General features: G+C 52.0%; 2 protein-coding genes across 2 annotated transcripts; one reads left to right on the top strand and one right to left on the bottom strand.

Annotated features, from left to right (window-relative positions):
• Positions 1 to 999: 999 nt before the first annotated feature.
• Positions 1,000 to 1,935, bottom strand: LOC135326242 (olfactory receptor 14A16-like). Its single transcript, XM_064504091.1, has one exon. The coding sequence runs from the start codon at positions 1,933 to 1,935 to the stop codon at positions 1,000 to 1,002; it is 936 nt and encodes a 311-aa protein (XP_064360161.1).
• A 21,882-nt stretch (positions 1,936 to 23,817) lies between these two features.
• On the top strand, positions 23,818 to 24,753 carry LOC135326235 (olfactory receptor 14C36-like). Its single transcript, XM_064504085.1, has one exon. The coding sequence runs from the start codon at positions 23,818 to 23,820 to the stop codon at positions 24,751 to 24,753; it is 936 nt and encodes a 311-aa protein (XP_064360155.1).
• Positions 24,754 to 27,035: the final 2,282 nt, after the last annotated feature.

Below are 27,035 nucleotides of genomic sequence, written 5' to 3'. Positions count from 1 at the left end.
CGAGCTGGCCGCACAGCAAGACTCACCCATAAACCTGAGCTGTGCAGCCAGGGCTGCAAATGGCCTCCACTCTCCTGCACCCGGCATGACTTGCTTCCCCTCCATGAGACCTGGCTCTGCCCCACAAACCCACTGGTGTGTGTCCTCACCCCAGGGAGGGCATCAGTGCTGGCCTGCCTGGCCACTCCTGGAGCCTCCCCTGTGCTCCCCGCAGGGCCCCGAGCTGGCGGTGCTGCTCTGCAGAGCGAGCGGGTTGTGGTGCCCCAGGGCCACGGGGTGACTCTGCACTGGCCGTGGTGGTTGGGGTGAGAAGCAGACCCAGCTGGACGGGCATCATTGCACCTGACAACCCCCTGCCAAGGGGTCTGTGACTGTGGATGATGCTCTGAACAATCACAGGACATTTCAAATGGCTCAGGCTGTGTTCAGGTGTGTCCCGAGATGCAGCCCAGGGTTTTCCATTGAAGGAAACATGGAAATGAACCCCTCTCCAGGCTCCCTTCCCTCTGCCTGCAGGGTCCCCACTGTGGGCATCTGTCACCAGCCCTGTCATAGGGCAGACAGTCCCAGGCAGATACCCCCTGACCATTCATCACCTCCAAGAGCACTGGGCACCCACAAGTGAGAGCTGAATGCAGCCCTCATTCCCTAACACAGCACCCCATGAGCTCATCACCTTGAGCCCATGGAGAGCCCTGGAAAAGCAACAGGCCCTTCCAGGGGCAACGTCCTTGAGTGAATTCTTGTCTTCAGCTTTGGAAGAAGAGCCCAACCTTCAAGCACTGCACTGAGGAAATCCCCTTTTATTAGAGACAGGCCAGCTCTGACACAGTGACAGACACATTCACAGCAGGCCTCTGGGTCAGACAGACAGGGTTTGTGTGTCTGGAGAAGTGGGATGAATTCAAATACTTCGGTGCAAACTTGATTATCACAGGGAGAATGCCCAAAGCATGAGAGCTGCCTGAGAAAATTAGAAATCACCTGTGAATAGGCAGCTTACTGCTGCTGAACTAATACCGCTTGAATCAGTTTCCTCAGGGCCTCCTTGAGCTCCTTGTTCCTCATGCTGTAGATGAGGGGGTTCACTGCTGGAGGCACCACCGAGTACAGAACAGCCACCACCAGATCCAGAGCTGGGTAGAAGATGGAGGAGGGCTTCAAGTAGGCAAACATTGCAGTGCTGATGAACAGGGAGACCACGGCCAGGTGCGGGAGGCACATGGCAAAGGCTTTGTGCCGGCCCTGCTCAGAGGGGATCCTCAGCACAGCAGTGAAGATCTGCACGTAGGACAGCACGATGAAAATGAAACACCCAAAGAATAAACAGGTAGAAATCACACTAACCCCAAGTTCCCTGAGGTAGGAGTCTGAGCAGGAGAGCTTGAGGATCTGGGGGATTTCACAGAAGAACTGGTCCACTGTGTTGCCTTGGCAGAGTGGTATTGAAAATATGTTCGCAGTGTGCAGGAGAGCATTGAGAAAACCAGTGCCCCAGGCAGCTGCTGCCATTCTGACACAGGCTCTGCTGTCCATGAGGGTCCCATAGTGCAGAGGTCTGCAGATGACAATGAAGCGATCATATGCCATGGTTGTAAGAATGAAATACTCTGCTGAACATAAGAAGAGAAACCAAAAGACTTGGGCAACACATCCTGAGTAGGAAATGGCCCTGGTGTCCCACAGGGAATTGGCCATGGATTTGGGGACAGTGGTGGAGATGGAGCCAAGATCAAGGATGGAGAGGTTGAGGAGGAAGAAGTACATGGGGGTGTGGAGGCGGTGGTCGCAGGCTATGGCTATGATGATGAGGCCGTTGCCCAGGAGGGCAGCCAGGTAGATGCCCAGGAAGAGCGAGAAGTGCAAGAGCTGCAGCTCCCGTGTGTCTGCAAACGCCAAGAGGAGGAACTTTTGGAGGGAGCTACTGTTGGACATTTGCTGCCTCTGGGCTTTGGAGGACTGTCTAAGGAGGAAAAGACATTAACAAGTTAGGACTGACTTGGAACAAAAGCCACAGCATTTCTCAGAGCAACTCCCCACATGTCCTTTCTCCTTGCCAGGAGGACCTTCCTTCACCTCCATCACCTACTCTAGTCTGTGCTTTCGGAGTCTGCCATCGGGAACAGGGTCCTCTGTCCGTGGGCTCCAGAGGAGTCAGCCCTGCTTGTTACACAGACACTCAGAATCAAAACAGGATGATCAGTCATTGTCCAGTGACGAAGTGTCCTTGCAGTGCTGTCAGCTGGATTAGGTGAGACTGCTGAACCCCTGTTTGGCTCAGTTCCAATCCTGTTGGCTGGGGACCCATGTGACCACCCAGCACAGGCATAATTCATTGCTCTTGATACACCTTAACCTCAGAGTATGTGACAATTACTGCAGGGACACTTTGTATTTGACTCTTTACAAGTGTCTTAGCTATGCACAAGCTGATCACTGTTGCAGCAAGGACACTTCAGGACACTCCACCCACGCATGTTTATCAACACATTTCGGCATACAAATTGGACTAGACACAGCAGGATTTGCCACGGGGGAATTTCTAGAACCTTCAGCAATTCCCACCTGCAAGGCTGCCATAACTACCAGTCAAATATTTAATTGCCTAGGTCCAGTCAATCACCTACTTACAAGGTGGTCCATTGTCTCATGACAACCTGTTCTCTCATCTGTGCAGATGACTGGCCAGGAAATTCTCGGGCCAGGCAAGGAGCTAATGACCAAAGTGCTCGGGGTGTGTACACAAGCGTAGCCCTGGTACCCAGCCAAACCACAAGTATGACTCCAGAACAAAACGGATTTTTCATATCTGAAACTCACCTGTAACTTCAGTCCCCTAGCTCTCACCAGATGCTCTGTCACACTGGGTGCATGGAGATAGCAAAGAGCAGCATGCATTTAGGGGTGGGGTGTGGGGGGCAGTTTTTCACCACACATGGGGCACATCTACTTAAGGGATAGAAATCCTTTGCTTTTCCCATTACTAGAGAATCCAGAGTGGCAAAAGTGTTTGGGTTAGTGCATTGCCCAAAAGGGGATGTCTCCTTAGGGAGACTTGGCGCATTCCCCAGCCCTACAGACTGCATGGCCCAAAGACCCATAGGCTAGAAGGGTTCTTGGACCCCTCCCTCCCATGCAAACACCTCCAGATGGGCACGCAGGAAAGCCTGCATCTTACTCAGCTGTGCACATCCCCCTGCAGAGGAGGTTTTGCTCTCAGCCACTCTGTCAGGCAGTGGTAAAGTGGGCACATACAGGAGAGATGCACATCTGCTCTCCTGGAGGCTGGACTGCAAAGGAGGTGTCTCCTGCCCTGGATGCTGTGGCCTTGAGGGCAGAGGCTCTGCTAGGTGGCAGAGGAGACACAGGGGCTGGCTCAGGGGAAGGCATCTGCACTGCAGAAACTGTCAGGGAATTGCCCGCATCCACCCTCCCACAGCCTTTCCTGTGAGAAGTTTCTTCTCTTTTATGCATCATCCTGCTGCTGCCTGGCACTGTCCCAGGGGCAGATACCTTCAGGTTTGCAGGTGCTAAGGAGCAGCTAAGACCAACCCTGAGGAGGCTAATAAAGATTATGGTGGTGCTGCTCATAGGCAGAGGGGTGGCTGGAAGGATTTGCTGAGGTTCCTTGCAGACCTTTTGATCTCTCAGTGTAACAGTTGAGGAGTCACATTTTCTTCTCTAAACTAAACAACTGTGTTTCCATTGCAGCCCTGTCAAAGGATGGGGAGCTTAAGCACAGACTCAGGCAGGAAAGCTCTGCCCTTTGCAGGTTTGACCAGCATATACCTTCCTCTGGAAAAGTCCCCTTCAGAAAATGTGCTGGGGGTGAGCTGGAGCTGAGAGCAGCCCTGAGTCATGCAGCACCCTCTCAACAGGAGAAGGAACCTGCCCTGATGCAGAGCCATCCTGACAGACCCTCTCAGCTCTGGAAGGTGCCAGCTTCAGAAGAACCCGCCAGGAACAACAGGAGTGTTGCCCTGCAGCCAGAGACTTACTGTGTCAAGGGCAGTGAAGATTTCTCCTCACAGTGAACTCTCAGCCATCCTCCTGCTCCTGACTGTCTTTAGCTTCTGAGTCGCTTCTCTCATCCTGGACCCTGCAGGCAGCACCCTGAGTCTTGCTGCTCCTTTAAGAGGAGCTGCTCCTGGACAGAGCTGTCTCTCTGCAGCACCTGCCAGGTTGCCATGGGCTCCTGCAGTCCCAGGAGCCAGGCCCAGCTCAGGAGCAGAGGCCCAGCTGAAGATGTGACTTTCTCTGTGCCCTGTGCATCCTCGAGATGTTCCTGGGGCTCCAGGGCTGACAGTTCCTGAAAGGCAGCAGGGTCACCCAAGGGAAATGTCCACTGAAGTAGACGAAAATAATCACCGATGGTCCCTCCCTAAACAGTGGAGAGAGACTGATTTCAGCATTGCAGTTGCTCTCACCAGAGGATGGTTATCTGAGAGAGGTGGAAATGTCTCACTCTGGAAGGCCCTGCTCCCCTCTCATAAGAAGACAGGACACCTGCAAAGACAAGAAGTGAGTTCATTGGCTTGTGCTTCAGGGAGTGATTTAGAGGAAGAAATCAATGCATCTAATGCCCATTGAGAAGCCCCTTCGGATGGACTGGCATTCAGCCTCCTGTGCACTCCACAAACTCACAGGAGGTGGGATTCCCCTTGTCCAGGTTTTGGGGTGCATAAAATGGGTGTCTGCAGTCAATCTCCTTGCCCAAGCTCCCATTGTGATCAATGGATATGGGGGGGGGGGGGGGGGCGCCAGTTGTTTACACACACACACACACTTCTGGACATTGGAGGTGCCAGAGGTGGCCCAGCACATTTGCCAGCGTCCCTTGCTCTGATGGAGCAACTAGGAGACCCCCATCCTTCTGGAGCATCAGCTAGGGGCCAGGTGGAGAATCTGGAATGACACTTGATGTCTATTACTGCAAGAGCTCCCCTCCCTCTGAAGCTGAACTATATGCAGATCCCAGCATTGCAAATAGCTCACGTAATTCAGGGCAGACACTTGATTTAGTGCAACGACAACAGGCCTGCAGGGCTGTCAAATGCATGCGGTGTCCAGCAGAACCACCATGCTTCTAGCAGGTACAGCACGGCATCTAAAGGAAGCGCATGCCCTTTTGGAGTGGTTGCTGGGCAAGTGCCCCAGGGCATCTCGGCTTTCCTACCTGTGCCCAGACAATGGATCCCCACCGCTGCCTTTAGGCAAAGTCCTTGCCATCTACATCCAAGCATGCCACCAAGATGGAAAGCACATCACACCAAGGTCTGCACACATATGCCTAGACTCTCAAACCCTGCTCGTTTTCCTCTCCCTAAGCCTTTTCTGATTCCCAATGATAGGAACAGGGACCGTGCTAATGATTCAGCTGAAGCATAGCTGGATCACAGGCTGTTCAGGCCCAGGGACTTTCTCAGGGCCACCTTGTCCTTCCTGGACATCCGGTCACCTCCATCACAGGCCCCAAGGTGCTGCAAAGTCACCTTGGGCACAGATGCTATGGACTCAGCTCAGGCACCAAACACCTCTCCTGACATAGCCGCACGACTCAGCTCTGTTTGTCTCTGGCCTTGGGTACTGCAGGCTTAGGCTCTTAGTGGGTGCCTCATACCATCATTACATTGCCATCTGCTATCTACGTCAGCAGGTCTCTGTGCTGAACTTTGGCCTTTGCATACATGGTGTCCTTGGCTCTGGGGAACAGGTTTCACAGCAACAACGCTGTGCTCAGCCCTGGTGCCACAGCTGAGGTTCTGTAGCCCAAATATACACAAATGCACAAAGCCTGGGCCACAAAACAAGAGGAAGGGGAGATGCACAAGCTGTTGCACAACTACAAAAGCAACATTAGGCAACCTGAGGAGACCTGTGGATCACAGACCCCGGTTCCTATGGGGAGACTTTAATCTCCGTGGCATTCCCTGGGAGGGCAACACAGCAGGGTAGAAAGAGTACAAGAGGATTCTGGAGGGTGTGGAGGACAACTTCCCAGCACAGCCAAGCCAGGCAGGTCAACAAGAGTGACACTTTCCTGGACCTGGAACCTGCAAACAAGGAAGAACTGACCAGGGATGTGACAATCAGTGTCAGCCTTGCCTGCAGTGGCCACGAGGTAGTGGAGCTCCTGCTCCTGAGGGGAGTGAGGAGGAAGAGTAGCAGAGTCCAGACTCTGGATGTCAGAAGAGCAGCCTTGGGCCTGCTGGGGAGACTGGTTGAGGAATGCCATGGGAGGCAGCTCTGAAGGGCAAAGGAGCTCAGGAAAGCTGGCAGGTCCTTAAGGCAGCATCCTCCAAGCTCAAGAATGGTCCCTACCCAGGAGAACAAGTAGACGTCGCAGGACTCAGTGTGGCTAAATGCACAACTGAACAACAGTACAAAAAGGCAGCACACAGGAATGGGCAGCAGAAGGAAGAGGCTGCAAAGGGGGAATTGTAAAATGTTTTCCAGGGACGTGTGCAAGCTGTTAGGAAAGCCATAGCTCCTCTAGGATTGATGCTTTCAAGGGATGTCAAAGGCACAAAGATGATCTGCTATTCCTTCGGAAACAGTAAAAGCATAAACAAGGAAAATGTGAGCCCACAGCTGAATGCGGCAGGGAATCTGGTATCAGCAGATGCAGATGGGTCTGGGGAACTCAATGCCTTTGCTTCAGTCTCCACCAACAAGGTCTGCCAGGCCATTGTGCTTAGAGTTCAGGACTTGCAAGGAGAAAAACAACCAGCTGTGCCTGAGGGTTGAGTTAGGTATTATTTGCAAGAACACAGGTCTACAGGATTGGATGGGCTGCAGCTAAGGATGCTGAGAGAGCTGGCTGCCATCCGGCAAGGCCTCTCTCTATCATCTTGGAAAGCTGTGGAGACTCAGGGAGGTCCCAATGACTGGAAAAAAGGCAAACGTTGCATCCATCTTCAGAAAAGGCTGCAAGGACAATCTGGGGAACTACAGGCCGTTCAGCCTCACTTTGGTCAGGAGAGTGTCATGGACCAAGTCTTCTCTGATCCCCTTTCTAGGTAAACAGAAGAAGGTGACTGGGAGCAGTCAGCATAGATTTACTGAGGGGAAATGATGTGAGCCTCACCAACCTCACGGCCTTCTGTGTTAAAAGAACTGTATTTGTGGATGAACAGAGAACAGCGAATGTCAGTTAACTCAAGTTTAGGAAGGCTCTTGACACTTTCTCCCACAGTATATTTGCATACAAGTTAGTAGGCAAGTTAGTCAGACAGCAGTGTGCCTGGGCAGCAAGGAAGGCCAACTGCCTGAAACAGGCTGAAAGACTCCGACAGACCTGACGTCTTTGTCCCCTATAGCTGTTGTCTCTGCCACCAAGGCCTATGAGTAGACACCAGGGCCTCACTGTCCCCTTGTCCCCTGGGGAGCCCAGCAGCTCTCATGTCATTGTCTTGCATGAATATTGCACACCCCAACCTGCACGCTGCCCCCAGGAAGAGCCATGCAAAACACGTGTGGGAAAGGATCTCCCTTCCCAGGATCTCAGTGTCCATGCTTGGGTGTTCGACTTGAAAAACACACCAAGGGTTAACATGGTGTCAGAGCCACCTGCACATTTCCTTTGCCTACCTGTAATCGGTGATTACAATGTTCTGCTCTTATCAGCCTCCAGCGAGTCTTTGCTGGTAAAGGCCCTCAGTGGGATCTATTAACACTCTACAACAGTTTGGGATTTGCTTCTGACTTTGACTTGAACATTTTGCTCAATCTCGCAATAGCTGAGGTTTATGGACTCAGCACCAAATACACCATGGGGCTCATTACAATGCAAAAAGCCCTGATGAACCACGTCTCTCTCTATAATTTTCTTCAAGTAATGTATGGCTAATTGGTTTCAGCAGTGTAGTTGAAAGACAGTGACTTCAGTTAGAACGTAGTGTAAAGGGATCCCTGCTTTTAAAGGTTTTTAGGATTAGTATTCTTATTCAGCTTTCACAATAAGTGACAGCAACATTCTCCAAATGATATAGATCCAGAGTGTCTCCTAATGAAGTGTGGACATGCAGGAAAAGCAGTGTCCCAGACGTCAGACGCTGTATGGGCAATCTTCCTCCCCATCTCCCCAACCCTGCCATTTCTCTCCTCAGCCACCTGGGACTTGCATCACTCCTGTTAAAGTCAAACCTTTCTCCACTGAAGTCTGCAAATGAATGTTACAGCCCCACTTCCCACCTGCTTTCCTTAGAGAACGAGTTGCAAATAGACACAGAAGAATTTTTCTTCATTGCAAGCCAGAAGAAAAAAAAAAAAGGCATGCTATGGTTTCATAAAATTAATTACACTCCTGAACTGCATGCTAAGTCCAAGCTGCCTCCAGTGAGGTCCCCTTTCCACAAGGGACAGCCTGGCTAGAAATGTTTTGGATAGATAGGAAATGCTAGAGAGAAACAGAATGAAGGACTTGCCCAGAGGAACAAATTACTGAAAGACAGAGCAAGCTTTAAACTCCCCACAGTGCAAATCAACAGTGTGGTATGGGAATGAACAAAGAGTAATGGAAGGAGTTACAGTGTTACAGTGCCCAGATAGTGTGCTGTAAAGGGGATGTTAGAAATTGTTAATGTAATCAGGGCACCTGGAAAAAGAGGAGAGAGCCATACAGCTCCTGGGGGTCCTGCACCATGCTGGGGGCTGTGCTGCTCTTGGGGATCCCAGACCAGGCTGTGTTTCTGTACAAAAGTCTGGAAAAAACTCTATGCAAGCCCCTAGGGAAGAGGGATTTTCCTGGGCGTTAAGAGCAACCCAGGCAGGACTCAGGCATGTCAAGGGAAACCCATCCCACCCACACCAAACCCACTGCTCTCAGTCCTGGGACCTTCCTGGCCCCTCGGACCAGGAGCAGGAGGAGGTGTGGGAGCATGGCCATGTCCCAGACAAGCCTTCATCAGGCCTTCAGCTCCACAACATGTCATAGCTTCAAGTGATCTCTCTAAAGCAACACTTCCCATGCCCCTGGTGCACTGGCAAGACTTTGGGCAGACACCCAGGAGACAGGGCAGAGAAAGGACAGAGACCTCAGGGTGCACAGCTGGGCTCACAACATCACAGCGTGGGTGCCACGGGCTGGATAAGCAACTCAAAGAAGTAAACGAGTCCTTCCTTTTGCAGGGACTTGGAAAGCCCCATCTCTGACAGTATTCAAGGGGGAATGGAGTCTCCCCTCTGCAAGAGTCACCCCAGGACTATGCAGAGACTAGGAAGAGCAGGAAGGCTGGTTGTAGGGACGTTCTCAAGCTTCAGCAGCTGCAGAGGTGGGAGCTGGTCACCTCACAAGCTTCTGAATGAGCCAAATTCCAGGTCCTGAGGCACTGCACCACCTTCCAGGCTCTGCACTGGAGCCTGGACAGCAGCACTGCAGTGTGTGGGCATGTCCTGAGAATACCATGGTCAAAACTGTGGGATATGCAGGGTGCCAGGGCTGTAAAGCCCCCCAGGAGTGCTTGGGTAGCAGCTGGGTATGTCCAGGGTGCCAGCGGCTTTAGCAACCCCCAGGCAAGAAGCACTGCTTTGAGGGGACACTGAAAAGCCCAAGACCCAGCTGAGGCCCAGGCAGGAGAAATGGCTTTCCCTAGGCTCAGGTTAGGTTCAGCCAGAAGGAAAGCTGGGCAAAATGAGTGGGATATGGGAAAACTTCCCCAGATTTGCTCCTTGGCCTGGCCCTCCAGATGGTGTGTGTTAAGGGCACATTGGCTCTTCTCTGGCCTATCATCTTCACCTTAAGCACCACAGATGGAGAAACCTTGTCAAGGACTTTTAAAACAAAAAGTCTGCTTTGGTGCCTAAAGGAGGAAGGCTCTGTCCTCTCCCATATTGTCCTACACCCTACTTCTACAAAAAGAGCAACCAACAGCAAACTAGTTTTGAAGCTCACCAAAGCATCTCAGCCTGTGGCCACACTTTGTGCTGTTTCATCTCACATGACTTTGATCCTGGCTTTGAAAAATGCCAAACCTTAAACAAGCCCTGAAGCTCCGGCTTCCAGCACAGGTCTGCCCAGGCCAGAGACCTGTCAGTAGTGGGGTGCAGAAGTGACTTCTCCAGTGCCCCATTTGAGATATTTCACAGCCTTTAGCACCATCTGGAGACAATCCTGAAGGATTTATCAGCAAGTTCTGGAAAATAACTGGGGTGAAGGGAGGTGACTGCTTTCCAGGACACAAGGGGAAATCCCTCTGTTCTGTCTCTGGTTGTGCCATCTCCATGGCAGTGACCTCCTGAGCCCCCTGATGACACGAGCTGAGGTCACAGTGTGATGTGCTGCATCACAGGCTGGTCTCCCTGGTGCTGCCACAGCAGTGTCCTCATTTGCCTGTGAGACCTGGGCACTGCTGGGCACTGCTCCTGTGCTCCCCACTGCTGTCCTTCGGAGCCGCTCCATGACAAGCAGGAGGCACAGGAGGCAGCGGGGCCATGTTGGAGCTGCTCACTGACAGGCAGAGGAGCAGGGACATGTTGGAGAGGAGTTTTGCATGACAAGATGGGAAGAGCATCCTTCCTCCCCATCTGGAGAGACACGCTGATGAGAAGGGGACAAGTGAGATGGAGGGCTGCTGGACCAACACCATCAGCCCAGACCACAGTTCCTTGTTGCCTGTGCTCCTCAGGTTCTCCACTGAGGGTAAGGGCTTTGGGAGCTCCTTCCCCAGGTGTCGCACAGAGACTGTTAACTGCAAAAACAGCTGTGGGTCCTGGGTTGCAGGGGTGGACGGAGAAGGCTGAGGGTTGTCACAACAGCCCTGCTTGAGGGTCCTGTCTGGCTCAGGGGACAATGTGGCAGCCAGGACTCCTGGACCCTGGGGATGGGGCTGCCCTGAGCCCCAAGGCTCCTCTGGGGCCAGCTCCATAACTCATGGCAGGGGGCAATGCAGGTCCAGGTTTCCTGGGAGTGCATTCCCCTTTGGCATCTGGCTCTGGCAGGAAAGGGGTCCTGTGTCCTGGAGGCTGGGGTGTCCTGCAGCTCCCATGGGGCTCTCTAGAGCCTGCTGGAAATGCCCATGTTGGAAATGGATCCTTCACCTTGTAATAAATCCAAGGTGTCTGCTCTTGTGGGAGAAACTCTGTTCCTTCCCTCTGCATCCTTTTACCCTTATAAAATGGCAGAGCATGTTTTGGGCTCAGAGCTATTTTCCTCTCATGGCCACAGCCCCTGTCCTCCTGCAAATGGGGTCAAACTTCTGCACCCAAAAGACAGCCTGTTTGGGGGAGCAGCTGGGGAACAGGTGGGGGTGCCATGGCCACCCCACAAGTCCCTGCTGACCCCAAGCCTGTTTCTCTGAGCCGTGGGGGGCCATGCTGGGGGCAGCCCAGCAGGGCCATCTCCCCCACCCCCTCCTGGCCCCACACCTCTGCTGCCCAGCACCGGCAGGCCCAGAGCTGCTCTAGCCCTGGCTGCCCCGGGGCCCCGGGGCTCCTCAGCCCTGCTGCAGGCAGGGGGCTGGGGCCCCAGTGGCCGGAGGGCTCTGCCCTGCCCTGCCCCGCCCTGGGGCAGCAGGGCACTGCCCATGGGCTCCAGTCCCCTGGCCATGCCCAGAAGGATCACTTCTACCAGAGCAGCTGAGAGGTCAGTATTTGATGCATTTTGGGGGAAGTCATAGTAAGGCGGCTGCTGTCTCAGAGGGTTAGAGGCCATTGACAGGCACATGGTTGTGAAGATGGCTATGAGGTCATCTCTTCTGAGTCCCTGATAGGCCAGCAGCAGGCCCCTGCCTGGGAAGTTCCTTGTGAGGTCACTGCAGACAGAGCAGCTGGAAGGGCAGCAACTGGCACCTGGCTGGGAACTGACTTTGAGATCACACCTGTCCCAGCATCATATAGGCCTGCAGCATGGCTTGGATATTGATGGTGAAATCTCTGATTTCTAGTGTCTGTGTGCTGTAGAATATCTGCCTCATTAGAACTGCAGGGGGCTTGCAAGATATTTCTCCAAGATCTGAGCCATATCTCTGCCCTTTGATTCCTTGAGGTGGGAATTGACCAGAGCCAGGGCTGTGACTTCCTATTCAGAGGAAGTGCTTGTTGCAAACCCTTGGAGATCTATAAGCAAATTGAAGGGATGGAGAGGTGGCGTTTGTGTGTTTTGGGGCTTTTGCGGGTCCCCTAGCTGCTGCCATGTCTGGTTGTGTGTTCTTTGTGTCCCTGATAAGAAGGTGCATTTGGTTGGCAACTCTCTATGAGGTGAGGAGTGCACCGTGTAACAGTGGTGGGGTGTCCTGTGGTGGGAACAAGTGGTGGCCCCAGTGTCTTGGTGCTGCTCTGCGTGGGAGGAAGTGTCTGGGGAGAGCAGTGGTGTGCGTGGGGAGTGCTGCCAGGCTGGGGAGCTGGGGAGCCGTTGGAGGGGAGGAGGTGACTTGGCTCGCAGGGCCCAGGCTGCATCTCCAGCCAAATATGACATATAGACTGTGAAATACATAGAAATATGGAGCTTACAGGATTTGGAGTATAAGTGGTCACCTTCCTGAAAGGCTTTCTTGGAGGAGATTCTTAAAGTTAACACTTCTGGGATCTGTCCAACCACAGGTGCCTTTTTAGGCTGGAGGCATAGCAGTTGCCTCTCTCTCCTATTAGCAAAGACTACGTGGGGATACGACTCGTATAGCTAATTGGTGCAGACACCCTTTTCTTCTCATGTGGCAGGACCTTAGAAACTCTTTGCTTATAATGCAGTAGTTTGTCCCAGCTAGCCCTTACTTAACTATCCGATTAATCCCCCTCCAATCCAGGGAATTATAGAGAGGATCTTGAGCTCTTCCTGCTGAAGGCCTCCCTGCTTCAGGGCTCTCTGCTACACCCTGCACCCTGCACACTGCCCTGGGCTCTGATATGGGACATCCAGGGGCTGACATCTAGCAGGAGGCCTTAGAGCAGTTTAGATCCTGTGGGACTTTTTTCACCCACACAGTTAACAAGGAAATGGTCTTGCCACAGTGGAGCACTCAGAGGTGCTCTTTCAAGCGGCAGTGCCACAGTCATTAGATTTTAAAACGGCCAAAAAAAGGAAACCTTCCAAAGACAAAGTATTTCCTCAGAAAATAATTGACCTTTAAAACCACTTCTCCCAGATGTGCAGTGACTACAGTGAGTTGTGATGCTCAAGCACTTGCCTGCAAGTCAGCAGGAAATACTTCAGGGGTCATAGCTGAGAAGCAGCTTGCAAAGTTGAAGTTGTTTTGTGCAGATAACTTGCAAGGCCCCTCAGAATTAAGTTCCTCACCTTCCCATGTGCTCCTCTCTGCTCTAGGGGAGTCATTTCTGACCTGACAGATCAGGTGTCCAACTCAGCTGAGCATGTTTTGCAGTGTGTCACTGAGCTGGTTGAGGCCTGCAGGTTCTGAAGCTCCTGCCCAATCACCTCGGGCACAGCCTGGGTCTTAGCTCACTCGGGGACTCTTCTTTGCAAGTGAACCCCCTGTGAGATGAAATCCCAAGTGTGGCTCTGAGGCTAATTTGGACAAAGGTGCCCTCTTGGCAGTGAGGTGTGGATAAAAGCAAGTGAGGGTCAGATTCTTCTCGATTGGTCCCAGGCTGTCCCAGGAGGCCTTGCACAGTTCATCTCACCCACCCATCGTCAAAGTGTACATTGGAGCCTGCAGAATGATTCCTTCTTGGTAGCACACTATAAAATACCACTCTGGCTGGTAATAACCCATCATGCACTACTTTGGGAAGGTTGAGCTGCCAAAGGAAGCCTCCAGCTAATGTCCACGGTGCCTCTGGGCCACGGGGGCAGCTTGCTGGGGTTTGAGGAGACCGAGCTGCGGAGCTGTACACTTCTTGGTTGCAGGTCTGCCCCAGAGAGTGAGTCCTGAGCAGGGTGGCCATGAGCTGTACCTGCCTGCCTGCAGCCATGGGCTGGTGGGGTGGCTGCAGCAGAGGTGCCCTCACAATCAGCACCCAGATGAGTCCCTGTCACCTGCGTCACCCCCTCCCCTCCCCAGGGCAGTCATTGCTGCTAGGTGGGCTCTCTGAGGCACTGGGTGACATCACAATGCCTGCTGGCCAGCACATCTGCTGAGGGCCAATCAGGCAGCTGCAGTGGAAGTGACCTCACAATCAGCACTGCAGTCAAGTCCCCTTTGCCTGCCTCTCCCCATCCTCCTGCTCGTTTATCATCTCTGGTGGGATGAGAGGTGGTGTGATTCTCTTCTTGTCCTCATGAAACTGGGCTCCTGGGGAAGGCAGGCTGGGGTGGCGAGGAGGTGCAGGTGTGCTCTGTGCAAAGGGGTGGCTGGAGTGCACAGGGCTTTGCCTTGGAGCAGGTGATGAGCTGGTCGAGACCTTGTAGGAAGGAGAAGAGGACACAGCAGTCTGGGTGACATTCTGGGAGTGATTCAGCACATTCAGGATCTGCTTGGCAGGATCCGACAGGAGACTTCCCTGGGGGGCAGAGGGGCCATGAGGCCTCTGTAAAGAGAGACTAGGCAGAGGAAGAGAGGACAGAGAGGCAGAGAAAGAGAGAGGAGACATGTCAATTTGAATACAGTAGTTTCTCAGAACAAGGTTTTTCCATTCAGAGTGTTGGTAGGAAATTGATCACATTGAATAACTGTACATTTATATAAATATTTACATTCATGCAGAGTAATTACTGTAGTGTATACATATGGTGCTGCCAATCAGAAGGAAAGAAATTATGCATTAGAATTGATATGTCTGAAGTTCTGAAGACAAAGATTTGTTTCAGTTCTTGCACAGAGCTATTCATGACACAGATTTCACCCAATGACGGGAACTTTACATTCAGGCCTTTAGAGATACATACAGAGGCCACTGCTGCCTGAGATGCCCTGTGTAGCTGTGTTCCCATGTGGTGCTAGGAAATGTGACCCAGGAACCATGAGAACCTTTCTGGAGCATTGGCTGGTCACCAGGAGAAGCATCTCCAGACCTCTCAGTGGGACAACTTTTTTCTTTCCACTGACTAGAAAGGGCAGTCCAGACAACTGGATTACCCAGAGACATCTGCACTGCAGGCGTCCAACATCAGATCAGATAATTCCCATCCCTGTTGTCACCTGAAATGGAGTCACACTTCATGACCATACAGAGAATGAAAAGGGAGAGTGGCTAGATGTGTAGGGACTCCTTTAAGATGTCACTGTAACACAGGTACATTGAGATTTGTGCAAATTAGGCCATCGATAACAAAAGCATTTTATTGAAGCTGGTCAGCCTGCTTTCCTCTATCAGCTGTGAGCAGGTGACACCTCACGCTACAACTCACTGTGTGCAAAGAGCGAGATATGGCAAGGAAGATTCTGGGCAGGGAGTGGTTTGAGGGATGCTGGACTTGTGCAAGACACAAAAATAGTATTTTTAATAGTGTAGGCGTTATTATAAAAGGTATCTTCAGGAACTGTCAATAGAAATGAAAGAAGAAAGAAATTAAATAAATTATCTAAAGCAAAAAAAAAATTTTCTTACACCTTTCAGCTTTTGAAACATCTTTGTGTTCTTATTGAACTGGGAAAGTGATTTTCAGAGCTGGGGTGGCATGCAGTCACAGGGTCATGGACAGATGGTGCCGTTGCAGGTGCCCTGGCCCTCTATGCCCAGCCTCCATCTGCAGATCCGAGGGGCTCCAGTCTCCTGCAGGTCCCCTGCAAGAGCTGCCAGGCCCAGCCAGGTCCCTCAGAGACACCAGGGCCTCTCCAAGTGCCACTGGGTGCTTGTGACTGGACACCTGAGCTTGACCTGGAAAGGTGAAGAATTGTTTTCAACATTTCAAAAATATGAGCCCATTTTCATCAGCTCAAATGATTGACTAATTTTAATGTCAATGTTTTGCTTTGATGAAAGAGTGGAAATCTTCAGGAAAGGTGATGAACTTGGGAGAAGAAATATTGATCAGCCCTTGACCTTGTGTTTCCACTGCTCTGTCTATTAGGCTGTGGACGTAATCTTAGTGATCTCTCACATATTTCCACATGATCTGATTAAACTGGTCATTTCTAAAATCATCTTTGCATCAGACTCTCTGGACATATGCACTTTCCATAGTTTCACAGTATTCCTCCTCCCCTTGCTCTTTATCATTCAGATACCTCTCAACTTTCCAGTTGCTGCTCTGAGCTTCTGGGAGCCTGAAGCTTGCCTCGTCTTTCAGCAGTCTCAGCATCTCTTTAGCCAGCTCCTTTGTTCTGCTTCTTGTCTATCCTTTCCTATCTATCTGTTGAAAACATTTCAAGGAAGGTTATGTCTTGTGGGCACTGGAGCTCACTGGAGGCAGCTTGGACTTGACATACAGTTGAGGAGTGTCTTTTACTTCTTATGACACTTTCAAATTTTATTTTGTTTGTTTGCAGTTAAGACAAATCCTTCTGTGCCTGTTTGCAGCTGAGTCGCTAAGGAAGGCAGGTGGGAATTGGGGCACATGAGCTGTAACCTTGAGCTACAGACCTGAGAGGAAAAAGCTTAGATTTTAACCAGAGTGCTCTAAGTCCCCAGTGGCTGATGAGGGAACTGGCAGGGCTGGGGAGCTGGGGAGGAAGGTTGTCCGTACATTTCTCTTATCAAAAATACTGCTTTTCCTGTATGTCCAGGCTTCATTAGGAGACCCAGTGGGTCAGTATGAATTGGAGAATGTAGGTATCGCTTATTCTGAAAACTGAAGAATAAAGAAAGCTTAAGAAGCAGACATCGTTTGTTTTCAGGTGCTCTTTGAAATCTGCCTAATTTCAATACTCTCCTGAAAGCTTCCCAATTAGCCACACGAGACTTCAAGAACTGAAGAAAATTATGCAGAGAGTCATGGCCCCTTAGGGTTTTTTGCATTTTAATGACCTCTCGGGTGTATTTGGTGCTGAGCCCATGAACCACAGATGCTGAGAAGAGACTGAAGAAACCTCTCAAGAAGTTGAAGTCAGAAGCAAATCCCAAGTTTCTTGGAGTGTTAACAGGTCCCACTGAGGACAATTACCAACAAAGTCTCCCCAGGGGCTGATTAGAGCAGAAAGCTGGAGGCCCTGATTGCAGGTAGGCAAAGGCAATGTGCAGGTGGCTGTGATGCCAAGTCAACCTGGATGTGTGTTGTCAAGCAGAGCAGCCAGGCACTGACACCCAGCCCCTGGGCAAGGTGATCCTTTCCATCATGCATTGCTCAGGGCTCTTCCTGGGGGCAGTGTGCGGGTGGGGGTGTGCAGTGCCGAGTGCAGGATCATGATACGGCACCTCCTGGGCTCCCAAGGGACAAGGAGGCAGCCAGGCCACAGTGCTTTAAGGAATGGTGCCTTCTCATGGGCCTCGGTGTCAGAGACACCAGCCATAGCCAAGAGGACAAAGACCTAGCTCTGCTGGCACTCAGCCATCTCCACCTCGGGCCATCCTATGCTTTCCCACGCCTGTGCCTGTTTCCTTGCAGACTGTAGATACCCGGCCTGCTTCCCCACCTTGCTCTCACCCCGGGATCTCCCGACCTCTCCTGATGTCTCCCTGTCCTCACTTGCTTTCCCTTGAAACACAAAGCCAAGGGCTGATCACAGACTCCCTCTGGGTGACCTGTTGCACCACAGCACTACCCTAGGAGTCACATTCTTTTTACCTGAAGTCCAGTCAGAATCTCTCAAGCTACTGTTTGTGGCTCTTTCCCCTTCTCATGCTGTTTCCCACTACCAAGAAAAGCTCCATCATTTCTGAAACCACCCTTCAAGCAGTCACAGGCTCCTATTCTACTGCCCTTTGCCTGCACTTCAGCGGGCTAAAGAAGCCCAGGTCCCTCAACCTCTCCTCATGGACAGGTTTATTCCTGCCTATGCATGGGACTTGACACTTCTCTTGTAAATCTTCATGAGGTACCTGTTGTCCAAATCACCCGAGTTCCTCAAGATCCTTCTGAACTTTAGCTCCTCCTGTGTCAAAACAAAAATAAACGACCAAGAAACAAACAAAAAAGAAACCAATACAGCACCAATGAGTTAGGAGTAAGCAGGAGTGGGCTGATTGTAGGGGAAGGGATCAGGATGGTAAAGGAGACAAACTGAGAAGGGGGGGAAGAAAAACACTCCAGGAAACTAAAAGTGAGGTAAAGGATTGATCAGGGCTGTCTTGGGGATTGAGGTGGAGAGGACCTCAGGAGGTCTCTAGCCCAATCTCCTTGCTCACAGCAGGGTCAGCTCTGGGGTCAGACCAGGTGGCTCTGACCTTCAGCCAGTCTGGTCTTGGAAACCTCCAAGGCAGGAGACTGCACAGCCTCTCTGGGCAACCACTTCCAAAGCTTGACCATCCTCATAGTGGAAAAGCTTTTCCTTATGTCCTGCATGAACGTCTCTTCTTTCAACTTATGCCCATTGTTTCTTGTCCTCCCACTGCACCCTGGTGAAGAGCCTGGCTCCATCTTCTAGGTGACCTCCTCGTAGCCATTGGAAGGCTGCTATGAGATCCCTGCAAAGCCATCTCTTCTGCAAGTTGAAGAAGCCCCATTTCCTCACAGAGCAGGTGCTCCAGCTCCCCAACTACTGTGAGGACCCTCAGCCGAATTTGCTCCCAATTATCAGCCTCTCTCTTGTTCTGGGAACCCGAAACTGGATGCAATATTCTCTAGGTGGTCTAATGAATACTGACTGGAAGGCGATCATCATTTCTCTTGAGCTCCTGGCTGTGCTCCTGGTCAGACAGACCACGATGCTTCTGGCCTTCTTTGCTGCCAGGGAAAGCTGCTGGCTCATGTTTTGCCTCTGTCGCCCAGGACCCTCAGGTCCTTTTCCACAGAGCTGCTCCCCAGGCACTCAGGCTCCAGCCTGTAACACTGTGGGGTGTTGGTTAATCCCAGGTGCAAGACCTAGCATTTGTCCTTGTTGAATTTCCTGAGCTTCCTGACAGCCCATTCCTCCTGCCTGTCCAGGTCCCTCTGAATGGCAGCTCTCAAGCATATGGCTGCCCCCCCCCCCCACCTCCAGTTTGGGGTCATCCACAAGTATGATGAGTGTTACCTCCTGCATGTAACTAGTGCAGATGCTAAATGAGACAAGTTCCTGGAGACATCAATGGTGCTGCAGTTCTCTCTGTCCTCCAAGAAGAGTGCTACCCATTCATCACTGCCCTCTGACCATCCAAGCAGAGTCTCCCTCATGTGCCCAGAAATGTGACCTGGGAGGATTCATTCCATGGCTCACTCCTCACCAAAGTGAGGCTGAATTGCCTGCAGCTCCCCAGGTTGCCCTTGGGGCCTTTTTTGAAGATGGATTTCTGCAGTCATTGGGACTTTGCCCCATCTCCACAACCTTGCAAAGATGGTAGCGAGTGGCCTTGCAGTGACAGCAGCCAGCTCTCACAGCATCCTCCTATGCAGCCCATCCAACCCCACTGACTGGTGTAGTTTGAGTTCTCACGAGGAATCCCTCACTAACCTCACCCACCACTGGCTGTTTTTCTCCTCTGAAGTCCTGACTCAAGGCACAACATCCCGGGAGACTCTGCTGATGGAAACAGAAGCTAACAAGGGCTTGAGTTCCTCAGACCTATCTGCATCTGCTGCTACAAGAATCCCTGTCCCATCTAGCAGTGAGGCCACATTTTCCTTTTTATTCTTTGATTCTTACTGAAGCAGTAGCAGCTCATCTTCATGCCCTTGACGTCCCCCTGCAAGTGTCAATGGTAGAGGAGCTTTTTCTTCTCTAACACCATGCCTATGATGCTGGACAATATTTCTAAATTCCTCCTTGGCCTCTCCCTTCTTCCCCTTGCTGTATGCTGCCCTAGTACCCTGGAGTTAAGGTGTGAGGTCCCTGTTTAGTCAAGTTGGTCCCCAAGGTGTTGGCTAGCTTTAGTGATTATCAGGATGGCCCATCCTTGTGCTTGGCAGGTCTGTCCTTAAAGGCCTGTTGACTCTCTGGAGCTCCTGGGCCCTTCAGAGCTGCCTCCCATGGCATCCCCCAGAAATCCCCTGAAGAGGCCAGGAAGTCTGCTCCTCTGAAGTACAGGGTCTGTACTCTGCTACTGTCCTTCCTCACTCCCTCCAGGATTTGGGACTCCACATTTTCATGGTCACCGTAGCAAAAGCTGACACTATCCCATCCCTGATCAGTTCCTCCTTATTTGCAATTTCCATATCCAGGAAAACATCATCCTTTTCTGGCTCGTTCATCTCCATCTGCCTGCGCCTGTGCCCCAGGCTGCATGCATTTGTGTATATTTGGGCTGCAGAGCCTCAGCTGTGGCACCGAGTGCAGACCGGTCATGATGAAACATGTTACCAAGGGCCAAGGACACCATGTGTGCTATAGCCCCACTTCGGAGCAGAGATATGCTTGCATAGATAGCAGGCGTCCATGTAGTAGTGAAAGGAGGTTGCTAAGAAAGCAAACCCTGCAGTGCCCAAGGCCAGGGAGAAACAGAGCTGGGCTGTGCTGAAATGGCAGGAGAGGGGATTGCTGCCTGAGCTGACTCTGCAGCACCATTGGGCCTGTGACAGAGGTGAACCAATCTCCAGGAAGGACAAGTGCCACTGAAACATTCCCTGGGCCTGGATGTCCTGTGATCCAGCCAACCTGTGGATATCACTAGCACAGTCCCTGTTCATATCAACTGAGGGTGTGAGAAGTTGTTCATGGAGAAAAACTAGAAGTGTTTGAGAGTGCAGGGACTACAGTGGGGACCTTGGTGTGATGTGCCTTCCGTCTATGCAATACTGTTGGATGTAGATGGGATGGACTTTGCGTAAAGGCAAAGGATTCAGTTGTTTGGGCACTGGTAGGAAACCTGGGAGGCTCTGGGGTGCTTTCCCAGCAACCACTCCAGAAGGACATGGCTTTCCTGTAGGTCCCATGCTGAATCTGCTAGAGACGTGGTTGTGCTGGACACCCCAGGCATGCGACATGGCCCTGCCTATGGCCTATGGCCTATCTTTATGTCACTGAATCTACTGTCTGCACTGAATTGCATTAGCTGTTTGCTTTGTACAGATCTGCTTGTGCCTCAGCTTGCTAGTGAGTGGAGCTCTAGTTGCAGTAGGCATCTAGGGTCATTTCAGATGGCCAAGGCAATTCCCCACCTGACCGCCACCTGATGCTCTAGAAGGATGCAGGTGTCATAGTTGCACCGTCAGAACAAACAGACACTGGCACATGCTTTGGACCACCTCTGTCTCTTCAGCTGTCACCAGGTGTTTGTGTGTGTCCAGCTGACTCCCACCCTCCATCGCCAGTGATTACAGTGGGAGCTTAGACAAGGAGCTCCCATGCAGACACCTATGTGGTGCTCACTTCAGTTTTGGCAAAGGGAATCCCACCTCCTCTGTGTTTTTTGTAGAGCTCACAGGAGGGATCTAAATCCCACTCCAGCCCAGGGCCTTCTAAAGCACCCTGGGAAGCCCAAACTGACTCATCTGAATTAACACCCCAGCCATGGGTAAATGAACTCCCTTCTTGTCCCAGCTTAGGTTCCTGCCTAGTGAAGGGATAGGAATAGGGGCTTCCAGAGTGGGACATTTCAACCTCTTGCAGATAACCATCCTCTGATGAGACAAACTGCAATGCTGCAATCAGTCTCTCTCCACTCTTTAGAGAGGGACCATCGGTGATTATTTTAGTTTATTGCGGTGAACATTTCCCAGGAGGAGGGAGCACAAGGGACAGAGACATTTGTGTCTTCAGCTGGGCCTCTGCTCCTGAGTGGGGCCAGGCTCCTGGGATGGAGGGAGCTCATGGCAACCTGGCAGCACTGCCCAGACACAGCTGTGTGCAGGAGCAGCTCCTCTGCCAAGAGCAGCAGGGCTGCGGGCACTGCCTGCTGCTGCTGACATGAGATGAGAGAAGGCAGCGAGAAGTGCAAGGCAGTGTGGAGTGGGAGAACAGAGGAGAGCTCACTTTGGGAGAAATCTTCACAGCCCTTGACACGGTAAGTCTTTGGCTGAGCATCCAGGGCATCCTTTTACCTCCTCCCAAGGAAGCTGCAAGGGGGCGAAGCCGGGATGTGCACCCAGGTCTGCGCAGGGCTGTAATTCAAAACACTCTCCCTGCACCCAGGGGTGCTGTGTGCCCAGGGCAGTGACTCTGCTGCCTGCAAGGGTCAGCACTCAGCCTGCCTGGGGAGCTCCCCACGGCTCTGCAGGGAGAAGCTCTGGGTGGGAGGAGCGACCCCCGGCAGGGCAGGTTCATTCTCCCATTGAGAGGGTGTTGTGTGGGTCAGGGCTGCTCATAGCTCTAGCTTATGCATGGGACATTTCAGAGGGGAAATTGCAAAAGAAAAGTGAAGGCAGGGATTTCCTGAAAGAGAAGTCAATTTCCTGAGATAGTGCTTTAGATTTTCTGCCACCTGGCAAGGGGAAAATGAAAGTGGAGTTGTCAAGCTTGTTGGACAACAGACTGAGACTCATTAAGAGTTTCAATGAGCATCTAATGTGTCTGCTAGGAACTTCTGACAGTCCCTTCACCCATCCCTCAGTCTATAGACAGCACCAGCTTCCCCTTTGCTGGCCTCCTCAGGGTTTATCTGACCTGCTCCTTAGCACCTGCAAACATGGGGATACCCCTGGACAGTGCCCTGCTGCTGGGAGGTTTCTGGAGGGGAGAACTGGGCTCACTGAGGGAGGTGTCAGCACTGCAGGAACTGACCATGACCTGCTCAGCTCCATCCTCCCATAATGTTTCTGTTAGCAGTTCCCTCTCGTTGCCTGCCCATCTCTGCTGCCTGGAGCTGTTCCTCATGAGAGTCAGAAACCTTGTCACACTCTTCATCACCCTCTCCATCTCTGGGCTGAGAGAGAGGAATTTGAAAATGTTCACTGTGAAACTGAACTCCTCCGCTCCCAGCTCAGTCCAGTGTCTTTCTTGGAGGAACTTGTGAGTGTGGTTGTCCTTCACCTGAGTGAGGTGCAAGTGCAGGACAGTGAAGGACAAGACTCACTGACAGACCAGGTCCCATGACCACCTACGAAGTCACCTCAGAGTTCCCTCTTGGGATGCACAAGGGCTCATGCTGAGAGCAACTGAAATGCCAAAGATTTCTACCCTGTCAAAGAATGCTCCCACGCTGAGAAGGAGGCATGTAAAATGTGTGTGTGTGTGTGTGTGTGTGTGTATACACCATTATATATATATATCTCTGTATATATATATGCATATCAATATATCATCAGACTCCTCCACTGATCATTTTGCAGAGAAAAATGGGTTTCCAAATGTTGACCAGCCCTTCCACACATGGGGTGGACATATTCTGCTGCAGGATGTGTGCATCAGAGCTAATCACTTCCCATTCTCTCCTCAGTGCCTGGAGGGAGGGCGCAGATGGTAAACTGGTGTGAGGACAGGGTCTATCTCATTGGAACAGAGAAATTGAGAAAGGGTCAGGCACCCCCTGCCTTCACTTGACTGTTTCTCTGCCTTCCTGGAGTGGGAGTTGGCGTGACTGATCCAGACACAGACACCTCTGTTCAAGAGGACAAGGCTGGCAGAGATGTATATCTTCTCTTTCAGATACAGCTGGCATGAGAGCTGTGTTCAGCTCTCATTGTGGTAAATAGAGAATATTCCCCAATATATTGGTACGTGGACCAAGTCCCCTGCTCCCAGCACCCATCCCCAGGTATCCCACCACATAGCAAGGTCAGTTTGACAACTCTATTTACACCCGCCAGCAAAACAGGGCTGACTCCTCTGGAGCCCACGGGCAGAGGCCCTTGCTCTGCACAGCACAGTCAGCCAGTGCAAACAGAGCTCCAGAAAGGGAGCTGAACGAAGGTAAAGGACAGAGGAAATGCAGGGGTTTCTATGGGAAACAGAATGGGTTTGGCTCAGAGAAGGCTGTTCTAACCCGGCACTATCTTTTCCTCCTTGGATAGTCCACAAAGCCTCGAGCAAGCAAATGTCCAACAGCAGCTCCCTCAACGAGTTCATCCTCCTGGCATTCGCTGACACACGGGAGCTGCAGCTGTTGCACTTCCTGCTCTTCCTGGGCATCTACCTGGCTGCCCTCCTGGGCAATGGCCTCATCATCACAGCCGTAGCCTGCGACCACCGCCTCCACACCCCCATGTACTTCTTCCTCCTCAACCTCTCCATCCTCGACCTTGGCACCATCTCCACCACTGTCCCCAAATCCATAACCAATTCCCTGTGGGACACCAGGGCCATTTCCTACTCGGGATGTGCTGCCCAGATATTTTTCTTCTTTTTTTTATTTCTAGCAGAGTTTTATCTCCTCACAGTCATGGCCTATGACCGCTTTGTGGCCATCTGCAAACCCCTGCACTACGGGACCATCATGGGCAGCAGAGCTTGTGTCAAAATGGCAGCAGCTGCCTGGGGCAGTGGTTTTCTTTGTGCTCTCCTGCACACTGCTAACACATTTTCAATACCACTCTGCCAAGGCAACACAGTGGACCAGTTCTTCTGTGAGATTCCACAGATCCTCAAGCTCTCCTGCTCAGATGCCGACCTCAGGGAAGTGGGACTTCTCGTGGTTGGTGCCTGTTTATCTTTGGGGTGTTTCATTTTCATTGTGGTGTCCTACGTGCAGATCTTCACTGCTGTGCTGGGGATCCCCTCTGAGCAGAGTCGGCACAAAGCCTTTTCCATGTGCCTCCCGCACCTGGCCGTGGTCTCCCTGTTTGTCAGCACTGGCACGTTTGCCCACCTGAAGCCCCCCTCCCTCTCCTCCCCAGCTGTGGATCTGGTGGTGGCTGTTCTGTACTCGGTGGTGCCTCCAACACTGAACCCGCTCATCTACAGCATGAGGAACAAGGAGCTCAAGCAGGCACTGAAGAAACTGATTCACTTGATACTAGTTCAGCAGCAATGAGCTGCCCATCTCTCTTCACAGGCAATTTCTAATTTGTCTCAGGTAACTGCTGTGCTTTGTTCTGTCTGTAATAATCATGTTTGTATACAAATGTTTGAATTCCTCCCCCTTCTCCAGAGGCATGAACCATATCTGTCTGACCCAGATGCCTTCTGTGAATATGTCTATCACTGTGGCAGAGCTGGCCTCTCAAGTAGCATCTCTGTAATAAAAGAGGATTTCCTCAATGCAGTGCCTGAAGGCTTGGCTCTCCTTCCAAAGTGGGAGCCATGAATCCGCTCAGGGAGTTTCACTCAAAAAGGCCCTGTCACAATGGTTGGGTTTTTCCATGGGCTGAGGCGGATGAGCTCAGAGAGTGATTTGTTAGGGAATGAGGGCTGGATTCAGGTGTCACTTGTGGGTGCCCAGTGCCCCCGGGGAGGGTGAGTGGTCAAGACATATCTGCTGGGGACTGTCTCACATATTACAGGGCTGGTGACAGATGTCCATCCTTCTGGAAGGCGATACGGAGCCACTCGGAGAGCACAGGGCGCCTCCAGGGACAGCGTGTGCTGGGATAGGCAGTGAATGGAGACTCGCTAAACCAAGTGGAGTCACACAAAATAAAGGGCTAAACTGAAGAATGCACCAAATCAGGGCTCAGCAGTCTCAGGAGTGGGAAGGGAAGGGAGCCTCAAGAGCAGTTCATGTCATCTGCCATGAAGAACCCTGCCCTGGATCTAATGGCACATCTGAACCCATCCTGAGCCATTCGAAATGCCCTATGATTGCTCTGAGCATCCTCCACAGCCACAGACCCTGGGGAGGGGGTTCTCAGGTGCAATGATGCTGGGCCAGCTGGGTCTGCTTCCTGCCCTGACCAGCACAGCCAGTGCAGAGTCATCCCGGGGCCCACAGCCCACTCACCCTGCAGAGCAGCACCGCCAGCCTGGAGCCCTGTGGGGAGCACAGGGGAGATGTGCAGGACCGGCTGGCCAGGCCAGCACAGACACGCTCACCTGGGGAAAGGTTCTCAGGGAAGCAGGGACTTCTGTGGAGAAGAGCAAAGGAGCAACTGTGTGCTTGTGGGGAGGAATAAATACAAACCTGTTTCTGTGTGTGTCAACTCAGGGCAGGCTGCTCTGTCACTGGAGCAGCTGGAGTTGCTCCAGGGCCCCCCAGGGCCAGGAGACTTGTGTTGGCCTGGGGAGGGGGCTGACACAGAATAGCTGCAGGCACTCTGAGTTAAAGTCTCCCAAACGTGCGAGCAGTGGCGACAGGGAGTGACTGGCCTCCATTTCCTTGGGCTCTTGCTGGTCTCCAGCTCTGCAGCTGATGGGGAGACTGACACCCCTCTCTACCTCCTGGGAGTTGCCGTGCCCTGCAGAGGGGCTGGGGCTGTGGGGTGAGTGCCCAGAGCTCTGCAGCCCCCTGCCACAGGCACTGCTGTGGGGCCACCCCAGCCTGGGCTGCTCTGCTGGGTGGGCTGGGGAGAGGGCAGGGGAGGTGGGGAGAGCTGGGGAGGGGCTGGGCTGGAAAGGCCAGTGAGGGGAGTGTTAAAGAACAGCGAACTGAAACTGTCTAGAGGTAGCTGCTTAGCACAACTTATGCAAAACTTGCTCAGCATGAGGAACAAAGAGCTCAAGGAGGCACTGAAGAAACTGATTCAACTTGCACTAGTTCAGCAGAAATAACCTGCCCATCCTTCTTCACAAGGGGTTTCTAATTTCTCTTAGACATCACCTGTGCTTTGGGCATTCTCCCTGTCATAGCCGTGTTTGTACACAAATGTCTGAATTCCTTCCACTTCTCCAGGAGCTCAAACCCAGTCTGTCTGACCCAGAGCTCGTCTGTGAATATGTCTACCACTGTGTCAGATGTGGTCTCTTTAATAAAAGAGGATTTCTTCAGTTCAGTGCCTGAAGGTTGGGCTCTTCTTCCAAAGCTGGAGTCAAAAAAGTGCTCAAGGATCTTCGCCCTGAAAAACCCTGCTGCTTTTCCGGGGCACTCCTTGGGCTCAAGGCAATGAGCTCAAGGGGTGATTTGTTAGGGAACGAAGGCTGGATTCACGTCGCATTTGTGAATACTCAGTGCTCCTGGAGGTGGTGAGTGGTTGTGTGGTATCTCCCATATGACAGGACTGGAGACTGATGCCTGTCTGTCTCAAAGGGAGTATGGATCCCCCAGGAGAGCACAGGGCCTCTGCAAGAGCACCATGTGCTTCGGGGTGGGCAGTGAATGGAGCTTCTCAAAATCAGGCACAGTCACCCAAAGGTGAAGGTATAAACCAATGAATGCCCAGG

The sequence above is a fragment of the Dromaius novaehollandiae genome, unplaced genomic scaffold (genome assembly GCF_036370855.1).
Source record: "Dromaius novaehollandiae isolate bDroNov1 unplaced genomic scaffold, bDroNov1.hap1 HAP1_SCAFFOLD_37, whole genome shotgun sequence".
NCBI classification, from domain to species: Eukaryota; Metazoa; Chordata; class Aves; order Casuariiformes; family Dromaiidae; genus Dromaius; species Dromaius novaehollandiae.
Note: the sequence above shows the minus strand (reverse complement) of the source record. Positions and strands in the feature narration are given on the sequence as shown.

What these genes read in the sequence shown, in the direction of transcription:
- LOC135326242 (XM_064504091.1), bottom strand. Translation starts at nt 1,935, where the DNA reads ATGTCCAACAGTAGCTCCCTCCAAAAGTTCCTCCTCTTGGCGTTTGCA.
- LOC135326235 (XM_064504085.1), top strand. Translation starts at nt 23,818, where the DNA reads ATGTCCAACAGCAGCTCCCTCAACGAGTTCATCCTCCTGGCATTCGCT.